The sequence below is a fragment of the Piliocolobus tephrosceles genome, chromosome 19 (assembly GCF_002776525.5).
Source record: "Piliocolobus tephrosceles isolate RC106 chromosome 19, ASM277652v3, whole genome shotgun sequence".
Lineage (NCBI taxonomy): Eukaryota > Metazoa > Chordata > Mammalia > Primates > Cercopithecidae > Piliocolobus > Piliocolobus tephrosceles.
In genome coordinates this window covers 4,184,495-4,197,130 of record NC_045452.1, presented here as the reverse complement: position 1 = coordinate 4,197,130, position 12,636 = coordinate 4,184,495, and the positions used below count along the sequence as shown (strand labels likewise).

The 12,636-nt window shown below is 45.6% G+C and overlaps 1 protein-coding gene across 2 annotated transcripts in view; it reads right to left on the bottom strand.

Annotated features, from left to right (window-relative positions):
• Positions 1 to 12,636, bottom strand: part of KLHL22 (kelch like family member 22) — a 57,439-nt gene that overhangs the window by 30,497 nt on the left and 14,306 nt on the right. For both annotated transcript variants that reach the window (XM_023190920.1, XM_023190922.1), the window contains exon 3: positions 449 to 614. In XM_023190920.1, coding sequence (XP_023046688.1) covers positions 449 to 614 — 166 coding nt within the window. The remainder of the gene's footprint in view (positions 1 to 448; positions 615 to 12,636) is intronic.

Here is a 12,636-nt window from a genome sequence, read left to right as displayed (position 1 = left end):
ATAAAGTTCAATAACAAAAAGCATACGTTTTCAAGAGACTGAAGTGGTCCAGTGCAGGGACAGGCAGGAAGGGCCCTGGCAGCAATGCTGGTGGACGCTCCGCATTGCCAGACCCCAAAGCACACAGGACGTCTGCATGCAGCCTCGGGTCAGCCTACCTGCTTATGTGCAGGATGCTTTCAATGACACGGAGACTCAGACAGTGGGGAAACAACCAGCAATAGTGAAGAGGGCAAAGGCAGAAGGCCTGGGGTGTCTGAAGCAGCTCTGCTTTAGCTCCAGGGCACAACTCCAGAGTCCTCCCCACTTCATGGCCTTCTTCACTGCTTGGTCTCCTCACACTCCTGATCCATCTTCAAGCCAATGCTAGTGCCTGGCAGGCATCATGGGCATCTCAGGGAACCCCACCTGGGTGTGGGTCTGCCTTGCTAGATGAGACATGCCTCACCTGAAGTTGGCAGGCAGCTACCAGTGTCTCTTGCACATTGCTCAGGCTGAGCTCCAGCTCGGAGGTGTATATGAAATGTAGGATTTGGCACATAGCATTGTAGGACACGCCGTGGATCAGGACCTCTTCCTGTTCCATCTCTTTCAGTCCCCCAGCAAACATTCCTCTGAAAAGTGAAGACACAAGAAAATTGAGTTATACCAACAAGGACTCAAGCCCAGGTTGCCAAGACTGACAGTATTCAGAGAAGAACCTGGCGCTGGTGGCGGGGCCCGGGGAGTGGGCTGACCCACTCTGTACTCTGAGTGAACTGTGTGCATGCATGAGCCATCCCACAAAAGGATCCTGACCAAGTCTGGGCAGCCATCCTGGAAATTGTCCTGTTTCCCTTTTCATGGGCCCAAGGAGTCCCATATGAGCCTCGGGAGGGGAGGCCACGCACAGCTTGCTTCTGCTGTGTTCATCAGTGCAATTCCTGGATCGGAGCAGTAGCAACTCCAGAGCACATTTCAGAGCAATGAATTAATGGGAAACTAATACAAGTCGTTTCATTCAATGTATATTTATGGAGTTCCTACCAAATGCCAAGTATCATTCAAAGAGCAGAAGGAGGCCAGGCACAGTGACTTACATCTGTAATCCCAGAACTTTGGGAGGCCAAGGCAGGCGGATTACTTCAGGTCAGGAGTTCAAAACCAGCCTCGCCCACAAGGTGAAACTGCATCTCTACTAAAAATACAAAAATTAGCCGGGCGTGAGTATCTCCTCTGAGTTCCTCAGATGGAGGCTGAGGCAGGAGAATCGCTTGAACCCAGGAGGCGGAGGTTGCAGTGAGCTGAGATCGCGCCATTGCACTCCAGCCTGGGCAACAAGAGCGAAACTGTCTCTCAAAAAAAAAAATACAGCATAGGTTGTGGTGAAAGTTCCCTTGCCTCTGCTCCCAGATATCAGTGAGTTCCCCTCCCAGGGCCGCAGTATTCCCAGGGCAGTCATATTCCACATCTCACTTGGCTTTTTTTTTTTTTTTTTTTTTTTTGAGACGGAATCTCGCTCTCTCACCCAGGCTGGAGTGCAGTGGTGCGATCTCGGCTCACTGCAAGCTCCACCTCCCGGGTTTGCGCCATTCTCCTGCCTCAGCCTCCTGAGTAGCTGGGACTACAGGCGTCCACCTCCATGCCCGGCTAATTTTTTGTGTTTTTAGTAGAGACGTGGTTTCACCGTGTTAGTCAGGATGGTATCGATCTCCTGACCTTGTGATCCGCCCTCCTCGGCCTCTCAAAAGTGCTGGGATTACAGGTGTGAGCCACAGTGCCAGGCCTTTTTTTGGGGGCAGGGGGGGAGATGAAGTCTCGCTCTGTCGCCCAGGCTGGAGTGCAGTGGCATGATCTCGGCTCAGTGCAACCTCCGTCTCCTGGATTCAAGTGATTCTCCTGCCTTGGCTTCCCAAGTAGCTGGGATTACAGGTTCATGCAACCACAACCAGTTAATTTTTTGTATTTTTAGTAGAGACAGGGTTTCAGCGTGTTAGCCAGGACGGTCTTGATCTCCTGACCTCGTGATCTGCCCGCCTCGGCCTCCCAAAGTGCTGGGATTACAGGCGTGAGCCACTGCACCTGGCCCGGTTTTTACAATAAAGCTTGGAGACTGATCCATGCCCATGTACACAGGACTGCTTCACTCTTTGCAAAGACTGTCTCACTTTATTTTTTTTTTTAAGATGCAGTTTCGCTCTTGTCACCCAGGCTGGAGTATAATGGCGCAATCTCGGCTCACCGCAATCTCCGCCTCCCAGGTTCAAATGATTCTCCTGCCACAGCCTCCCGGGTGTAGATGGGATTATAGTCGTGTGCCACTATGCCCGGCTAATTTTTGTATTTTTAGTAGAGACAGGCTTTCACCACGTTGGCCAGGCTGGACGCAAACTCCTGACCTCAGGTGATGCACCTGCCTCAGCCTCTCAAAGTGCTGGGATTACAGGCGTGAGCCACCATGCCCAGCCAGCTATCTCACTTCTTTAACCCATTCCTACAGGGGTACATTTAGGTTACTTATAATTTCCAGTTAGTTCACATGATAAATGGCCTCACCCTTACAACATGCTGAGTATGCATATGCCAGGATTAAGTCCCACAAATACAGTTGCTGGGTCGAAGGGTTTACATACATTTATACTTTGATAGTATTGTCAAGTCACTCTTTTTACATCATTCCTAATAGCAGGGACTGGTGCCTGCACCCTCTACCCCCAACCCAGGAAGATACCAGCTCTAACTCACTACCACGAGAGGGAAAAACCTCATCACAAAAGGTACAGAAAATGTCCTCACATGTTAAAGAGCCATTTCCATTTTCTTTTCTGAACAGTTCAGATTCTTAGTCAGTTTTCTATTAGACTCCGTCTTACCAATTTGAAGAAATCTGCCCCTTTTCTGATAAGGAGTGTCCCCTACCTTTTGATTCTGTATTGCTTTTTTGCCATGTAGAAATTTGTCTTTTTTTTCTTTCTTAAGTCTAGTTAAGTGCAGTGAAAGAAGTAGAAGGTGAAACAGTAAAACCTGGAGTTGGATCTGTGACTGTGAATAACCAACTGAGGTAACTCACTACCTTCGGACCAGCCTATCTTCGTTTTCAATGTGATCAAATTTATCATTTACTTGCCTACGAGTTTTGTGTCAAACTTAGAAAGGCTTTTTCCTTCTGAGATTATTTAGAAAACATTTCCCATATTTTCCTCTAGTGTTTTTACTATTGAATCTTTCACATTTCTTTCACATTTAAAACTATTGATCTACCTGGAATTTATTTTGGTATAAGGTATGAAGCAAGGGTCCAACTTTGTTTTTCTAGATGGCAATTCTGTCGTCTTCCCTCCTTTCTCTAATTTTTTTTTTTTTTTTTTTTTGAGATAAAGTTTCACTCTGTTGCCCAAGCTGGAGTGCAGTGGCGCGATCTTGGCTCACCGCAACCTCCACCTCCCAAGTTTAGGAGATTCTCCTGCCTCAGCCTCCCAAGTAGCTGGGATTACAGGCATGTGCCACCACAGCCGGCTAATTTTGTATTTTTAGTAGAGACGGGGTTATCACTATGTCAGCCAGGCTGATCTTGAACTCCTCACCTTGTGATCCGCCTGCCTCGGCCTCCCAAAGTGCTGGTATTACAGGCGTGAGTCACCGCACCCGGCCCCTTCCTCTAATTTTTGAGGCCATCTTTATCACATAGGACAGGAATAGTCTCCTTTCGTTATTTTTGTTTTCAACCATTTCCTGGTCACTGCTTGCTTTTTACATTTGAATTTTAGAACCAAGTTTCTGTAATTGTCCCAAATAAACCCTCTTGGTATTTTGGTGGGTTATGTTAAATATCTAGGTTAATGTAGAGATAAACAGCATTTTTATAATGGACACAGTGGACCTTTTTAACTGTCCAGCCATCCTCTGGGTCTATTTGGAGGTCTTACAAGTCATCTTCCTACAGACCTGGCACACATTTGTTACATTTATTCCCACACATTTCACTCCATGCATGGCCAAGCCCTCGGGGCACTTTCCCATGCTCTTTGTAGTGATCTGGTTGGCTCTCCTGGATTTTCCAGGACTGTGCTGATACATGCACTTCTCCTCTCTGATTCTTCTGCTGGCACCTCTAGGACTATATTGGCAGCAGTGAAGATGACAACATTTCAAGCACTGCCCGCCCTGAGCAGGGTGTAGGTGCTTTGATTGACACAGATTTTTTTTTTTTTGAGACAGAGTCTCGCTCTTGTTGCCCAGGCTGGAGTGCAATGGCGCAATCTCGGCTCACTACAACCTCCGCCTACCGGGTTCAAGCGATTCTCCTGCCTCAGCCTCCAAGTAGCTGGAATTACAGGCATGTGCCACCACGCCCGGTTATTTTGCATTTTTAGTAGAGACAGGGTTTCACCATGTTGGTCAGGCTGATCTCGAACTCCCGACCTCATGTGATCCACCCGCCTCAGCCTCCCATAGTGCTAGAATTACAGGTGTGAGCCACCACGCCTCGCGTGTATCATTTTAAGAAAAAAAAAAATCTTATAATCCTTTGGGGGCCAAGGCAGGAAGACTGCTTGAGGCCAGGACTTTAAGACCAGACTGGGCAGCCGGGTGCGATAGTTCACACCTGTAATCCCAGCACTTTGGGAGCCCGAAGCAGGTAGATCACTTGAGGCCAAGAGTTCAAGGCCAGCCTGGTCAACATGGTGAAACCTTGTCTCTACTAAAAATACAAAAATTAGCTGCATGGTGGTGTACACCTATAATCTCAGCTACTCGGGTGGCTGAGGCACGAAAATCACTTGAACCTGGGAGGCAGAGGTTGCAGTGAACCGAAATCGCACCACTACTCTTCAGCCTTGGCAACAGAGCAACATTCTGCCTTAAAAGAAAAAGAAAAAGAAGGAAAAAAAAAAAAAAGACCAGATGGGGCAACACAGAAAGAAATATCTTAAAAAAAATTAGCTGGGCATGGTGGCATGCATCCATAATCCCATCAATTTGAAATGCTGACGTGGGAGCACTGCTTGAGCCCAGTATTTTGAGGCTGCAGTGAGCTATCATGACACCACTGCCCAGCCTAGACAACAAAATGAGACTCTGTCTCCTAAAAAAAAAAAAAGTTCACTGCATGGATCATGAATGGAGGAAGGAGAAAGAAGATATAAGACATTTTGGGTACAATCAGGAAAATTTGAACATGGACTCAGTATCAGATGAAATTATAGAATGATTACACATTTCTTTTTCATTTTTATTTTTTAGAGACAGGGTTGCTATGTTGCTCAAGCTGGACTTAAACTCCTGTGCTCAAGTGATCCTCCCACCTTAGCCTCCTAAGTAGCTGGGACTAAAAGCACTCGCCACGGAACATGACTCAATTATAAATTTTTGATATTATGATAGTATTATAGGTATGTCAAAGAATCTCCTCATCCTTAGAGAGGTGAACTGAAGTTTTTAGAGATAAATTGTCATGATATATATAACTTACTCTGAAGTGAATATGCAAAATGTTAACTGATTAATTGAAGCCAAGAGTACAGGTGTTCACTAGACTTAACTTTCAACTTTTCTATAGGATTTAAATATTTCAAAATAAAAACCAGAGAGATAAAAGAGCCCAAAAGAAAAATAAAATATATAGTCACTCCTTTTTATTGTTTTTCTTTTTTACCAAAAAAATTTACCAAATGTAATTATTATTATTTTTTTTTCTGAGACAGAGTTTTGCTCGTGTTGCCCAGGCTGGAGTACAATGGCACGATTTTGGCTCACTGCAACCTCTGCCTCCCAGGTTCAAGCGATTCTCCTACCTCAGCCTCCCGAGTAGCTGGGATTATAGGCATGTTGGCCAGGCTGGTCTTGAACTCCCGACCTCAGGTGATCCACTCGCCTCAGCCTCCCAGAGTGCTGGGATTGAGTCAACCGCGCCCGGCCCACACTTAATTCTTTAAACATTCATTTTTGGGGCCAGGCGCAGTGGCTCATGCCTATATCCCAGCACTTTGGGAGGCCGAGGTGGGCGGATCACCTGAGGTCTGGAGTTCGAGACCAAGTTGGCCCACATGGTGAAACCCTGTCTCTAGTAAAAATGCAAAAATTAGCTGGGTGTGGTGGTAGGCACCTGTAATCCCAGCTACTTGGGAGGCTGAGGCACAAGAATCGCTTGAACCTGGGAGGTGGAGGTTGCAGTGAGCCGAGATGATGCCACTGCACTCCGGCCTGGGTGACAGAGTGAGACTCTGTCTCAAAAAAGATAAAATAAAATAAAATTCATTTTTGGCTCACTGCAGCCTCAACCTCCTGGGCTTAAGTGATGCTTCTGCCTCAGCCTCCCAAGTAGTTGGGACTATAAGCATGCACCACCATGCGTGGCCTGAAACAAATGTGTATCATTTTATCACTACTTTTCTGTAAGTCAGGAATTATGTCAAAATAAAGATTTAAAAATTTTAAAAAGTTGTCCACACCTCATATCCATTAGGATGACCACTATCAAAAAACAACAAAACAAACAAAAAAGTAGGTTGGGCATGGTGGTTCACATCTATAATCTCATGTCCATAATCCCAGCACTTTGGGAGGGTGAGGTGGAAGGATTGTTTGAGCCCAGGAGTTTGAGACCAGCCTGGGAAACAGTAAGATTCTATCTCTACAAATATATTTTTTTAAAAACTGGCCAGGTATGGTGGTACATGCCTATAGTCCCAGCTACTTGGGAGGCTTCAGAAGCATTGCTTGAGCCCAGGAGGTGGAGCTATGATGGTGCCCCCGAACTCCAGCCGGGGTGACAGACCAAAATCCTGTCTCAAAAAACAAAACAAACAAGAAAAACAGAAAATAACAAGCTTTAGCAAGGATGTGGAGAAACTATAACCCTTGTGCACTGTTGGTGGGAATGAAAAGTGGTGCAACTACTATGTTCCTCAGAAAATTATCAATAGAATGACCCAGCAATTCCACTTCTGGGGATATAGCCAAAAGAACTGAAAGCAGAGTCTCAGATATTTGAACACCCATGTTCATAGCAGCATTATACGCAATAGACAAGAGATGGAAGCAAACCAAGTATCCCTTGATAGGTGAATAGACGAACAAAATGTGGTATATCCATAAAATGGCACACTATTCAGCCTGCAAAATGAAGGAAATCATGTCACATGTTATATAACACACATGAACCTTAAGGACATGATGCCAAATGAAATAAGCAAGTGATAAAGGGCTAATGCTGTGTGATTCTACTTATGAGGTACTTAGAATAGTTTAATTCATAGAGACTGAAAGTCGAATGGTAGCTGCCAGGGCCTGGGAGTAAAGGAGAAAAGGGAGTTGTGGTTTAGTGAGTATAGAGTCTCAGATTTGTAAGATTAAAAAGTTCTGGAGATCTGTTTCATAATAACATGAATAATCGTAACATTACTGAACTATATGATAAATGTTATTTGTGTTTGTTTTTTTAGAACCACAATTTTAAAAAAACTGTTCAACAGTACCCAGTAGCAGGGGAATGACCAAATAAACAGAGGACATCGACAGCACAGAACTCTCCACAGCACAGAGAATGAGGGCCATCTCTACTGCTGGTGCCTGGGACCTCCACGAGGTACAGAATGGCAAACCAGTGTGCTGCCTCTGGTGTGAGATGGGGGAGAAAAATATTTCCTGGGTCAGCTTGTTCAGGTCCTCGATCCCTTGTCCAAACTCTTTAAGTCAAGTGTATTTTAGAATTCAAAGGTTCCAACATGAGAAATACTGTACACATGCCACATAGGATCTTACATCCCACGGGATCTGGGTCGGTGCCTCTTCTTCAATACTTTAATATGCCCCCCCAAAAAGTATAAAGACTCGTACTAGGATAAAAAATATAATTAGCCTCAAAAATATTCTTGAGTTTTGGGTGGGTTCTGTGGTTTAATGAATTTACACCAAACATTTTTTTAGACGTTTGGCTGGTCCAAAGGTAGTTGAGTTATCTAGGTTGGTTGTTCATAGTCAGTAACAGATCAAACTCCTTATTCTTCTCTGTCCCCTCTTCTCACTACTGCACTTGACTAGTCTAAAAAATAATACATCAAAATAGACTGGGTGCGGTGGCTCATGCCTATAATCCCAGCACTTTGGGAGGCCAAGGTGGGTGGACCACTTGACGTCAGGAGTTTGAGACCAGCCTGGCCAACATGGTGAAACCCTGTCTCTATCAAAAAACACAAAAATTAGCCGAGTGTGGTGGCGCGCACCTGTACTCACAGCTACTCAGGAAGCTGAGGTGGGAGAATCACTTGAACTTGAACTTGAACAAGAATCATTTGAAAAAAAAAAAAATTTTTTTTTTTTCTTTTGGAAACGGAGTCTCACTCTGTCGCTCAAGCTGGACTGTAGTAGCACCATTTTGGCTTGGCTTGCTGCAGCCTTGACCTCCAGGTTCAAGCAATCCTCTCACCTCAGCCTCCCAAGTAGTGGGGACTACAGGTGTGCACCACCATGCCCAGCTAATTTTTGTATTTTTTGTAGAGATAGGGTTTTGCCATGTTGCCTAGGCTAATCTCAAACTCCAGGACTGAACTGATCTGCCCACCTCAGCCCCTCAAAGTGCTAGGGTTATAGGTTTGAGGCACCCTGCCCAGCCCAAAAAGTTCTTTGGTCTTTGTTTGTTCGTGAGAGATGGACCCTTGCTATGGTGTCCAGGCTGCAGTGCAGTGACATGATCCCACTACTCATCAGCATGGGAGTTTCGACCTGGTCCATTTCCATCCTGGGCCAGTTCAGCCCACTTTAGGCAACCCTGCTCCAGGAAGGTCACCATATTGACGCCAAATTTAGTGTGGATACCCTATTGGCATGGCACACTGCAGCCCAGAACTCCTGGGCTCAAGCAATCCTCTGGCCTACTCTCCCAAGTAGCTGGGACTATAGGTTTGAGCCACCACATCCTGCTCAAAAAACTTTTAACTGTGAGAATGGATGCTGAATGTTATCACAGGCCTGCTCATCATGTCTGCAGATACGCTATATAGACATGTGTGCAGATATGTTGGGTTGCCATGAATTAATGAATGCCATGATTCCCTGGCATGTAACTAGTAAGATTCCCTGGCATTAAACCAGTTTTTTTTTTTGAGACAAGGTCTCGCTGGGTCACCCAGGTTGGAGTGCAGTGGCATACTCACAATCATGGCTCACTATAGCCTCGACCTCCCCAGGTTTAAGCAATCCTCCCATCTCAGCTTCCCCAGAAGCTGAGACTACAGGCGTGCCTGGCTAATTTATGTTTTGTTTTGTTTGGTTTCTTTCTTTCTTTTTTTTTCTTTTTTTGAGACGTCGTCTCACTCTGTCGCCCAGGCTGGTGTGCAGTGGTGCGATCTCAGCTCACTGCAACCTCCGCCTCCCAGATTCAAGTGCTACTTCTGCCTCAGCCTCCCAAGTAGCTAGGATTACAGGTATGTGCCACGACACCTGGCTAATTTTTGTATTTTTTTTTTTTTGACCTCTGAACTTTTTATTGGCCTCCTGCTCCCCAAAGGATACCCTGCTTCTGGTGGCTTAAAGTCTCAGAACTTTGGTGTCGTTGGTCTCAAACACCACTTTGCTATCCACTATCAGGAGGGTGGTGGTCTTTTGGATGGTTTGCATGGAGTTGCTGCTGTCCGGGGCATCACCAAGACTGAAGTCCTCACCATCTTCCAGCAGGCAGTGGTAGGTGGCGACCTCAACCTCCAGCTTGACCTTAATGTTCACCAGGGCCTCGTACTCCTGGGCCTGGCGCTGTCCCTCTGCCGGAGTCTGTGCCACCTCTGACTCCAGGTGCAGCAGGATCCCGCTGAGCTGCTCCATCTGCAGGGCATAGTGGGCCTCCACCTCCCTCAGGCTGTTCTCCAAGCTGGCCTTCAGATTTCTCAGAGTCCAGGTCCATCTCCAAGGACTGGATGTACGTCTCGGCTCCGTGATTGTCACCTCAGCAGCTCCAACCTCAGTGGACTGCGTGGTGACCACTGTGGTGCTCTCCTTAATCTGCTGAGACCAGTACTTGTCCAGCTCCTCTCATTTCTTCCAAGCCAGCTCGTCATATTAAGCCTGGATGTCTGCCATGATCTTGGCGAGGTCCTGAGATTTGGGGGCATCTACCTCCACAGTCAACCCAGAACTGGCAATCTGGGTTTGTAGGCCTTTTACTTCCTCTTCATGGTTCTTCATGAAGAGCAGCTCCTCCTTGAGAGCCTCGATCCCTGTCTCCAGCTGCAGCTGACGGACATTGGTGTCATCAACGACCTTGTGAAGCCCATGTATGTCGCTCTCCATAGACTAGTGCATGGCCAACTCTGTCTCATACTTGACTCTAAAGTCATCAGCAGCAAGACGGGCATTGTCAATCTACAGAATGATATGGGTGTTGTCCACAGTATTTGCAAAGATCTGAGCCCTCGATGGTCTTGAAGTAATGCCTCCAGTCTCTGACCTGGGTCCCTTCTTCTCCAAGTGCTCCCGGATTTTGCTCTCCAGCTTCCGGTTCTTGGTCTTCAGGCTCCTCGCTCTGTCCAGGTAGGAGGCCAGGGGTCATTCAGGCTTTGTATGGTCGCCTTCTCATTATGGATGCCTCCCATTCCTGCCAGATCCCCAGCCATCCCTGAAGCCAGGACCCTAGACCCCATGCTGCCCTGGAAGCTGGTGGAGCGGGACATGAAGATCCAGAAACCAGAGCCCTTGGTGCCTGCATAGACGCTGGTCATACGGCTTTTTTTGGTGGGTAGGCTATTAATTGTTGCCTCAATTTCAGAGCCTGCTATTGGTCTATTCAGGGATTCAACTTCTTCCTGGTTTAGTCTTGGGAGAGTGTAAGTGTCCAGGAAATTATCCATCTCTTCTAGATTTTCTAGTTGATTTGCGTAGAGGTGTTTATAGTATTCTCTGATGGTAGTTTGTATTTCTGTGGGGTTGGTGGTGATATCCCCTTTATCATTTTTTATTGCGTCTATTTGATTCCTCTCTCTTTTCTTCTTTATTAGTCTTGCTAGCGGTCTGTCAATTTTGTTGATCTTTTCAAAAAACCAACTCCTGGATTCATTGATTTTTTGGAGGGATTTTTGTGTCTCTATCTCCTTCAGTTCTGCTCTGATCTTAGTTATTTCTTGCCTTCTGCTAGCTTTTGAATGTGTTTGCTCTTGCCTCTCTAGTTCTTTTAATTGTGATGTTAGAGTATCAATTTTAGATCTTTCCTGCTTTCTCTTGTGGGCATTTAGTGCTATAAATTTCCCTCTACACACTGCTTTAAATGTGTCCCAGAGATTCTGGTATGTTGTATCTTTGTTCTCATTGGTTTCAAAGAACATCTTTATTTCTGCTTTCATTTCGTTATGTACCCAGTAGTCATTCAGGAGCAGGTTGTTCAGTTTCCATGTAGTTGAGCGGTTTTGATTGAGTTTCTTAGTCCTGAGTTCTAGTTTGATTGCACTGTGGTCAGAGAGACAGTTTGTTATAATTTCTGTTCTTTTACATTTGCTGAGGAGTGCTTTACTTCCAATTATGTGGTCAATTTTGGAATAAGTGCGATGTGGTGCTGAGAAGAATGTATATTCTGTTGACTTGGGGTGGAGAGTTCTATAGATGTCTATTAGGTCCGCTTGGTGCAGAGATGAGTTCAATTCCTGGATATCCTTGTTAACTTTCTGTCTCGTTGATCTGTCTAATGTTGACAGTGGAGTGTTGAAGTCTCCCATTATTATTGTATGGGAGTCTAAGTCTCTTTGTAAGTCTCTAAGAACTTGCTTTATGAATCTGGGTGCTCCTGTATTGGGTGCATATATATTTAGGATAGTTAGCTCTTCCTGTTGAATTGATCCCTTTACCATTATGTAATGGCCTTCTTTGTCTCTTTTGATCTTTGATGGTTTAAAGTCTGTTTTATCAGAGACTAGGATTGCAACCCCTGCTTTTTTTTGTTCTCCATTTGCTTGGTAGATCTTCCTCCATCCCTTTATTTTGAGCCTATGTATGTCTCTGCATGTGAGATGGGTCTCCTGAATACAGCAGACTGATGGGTCTTGACTCTTTATCCAGTTTGCCAGTCTGTGTCTTTTAATTGGAGCATTTAGTCCATTAACATTTAAGGTTAATATTGTTATGTGTGAACTTGATCCTGCCATTATGATATTAACTGGTTATTTTGCTCATTAGTTGATGCAGTTTCTTCCTAGCCTCGATGGTCTTTACATTTTGGCATATTTTTGCAATGGCTGGTACCGGTTGTTCCTTTCCGTGTTTAGGGCTTCCTTCAGGGTCTCTTGTAAGGCAGGCCTGGTGGTGACAAAATCTCTAAGCATTTGCTTATCTGTAAAGAATTTTATTTCTCCTTCACTTATGAAACTTAGTTTAGCCGGGCGCGGTGGCTCAAGCCTGTAATCCCAGCACTTTGGGAGGCCGAGACGGGCGGATCACAAGGTCAGGCGATCGAGACCATCCTGGCTAACACGGTGAAACCCCGTCTCTACTAAAAAATACAAAAAAGTAGCCGGGCGAGGTGGCGGGCGCCTGTAGTCCCAGCTACTCGGGAGGCTGAGGCAGGAGAATGGCGTAAACCCAGGAGGCGGAGCTTGCAGTGAGCTGAGATCCGGCCACTGCACTCCAGCCTGGGAGACAGAGCGAGACTCCGTCTCAAAAAAAAAAAAAAAAAAAAAA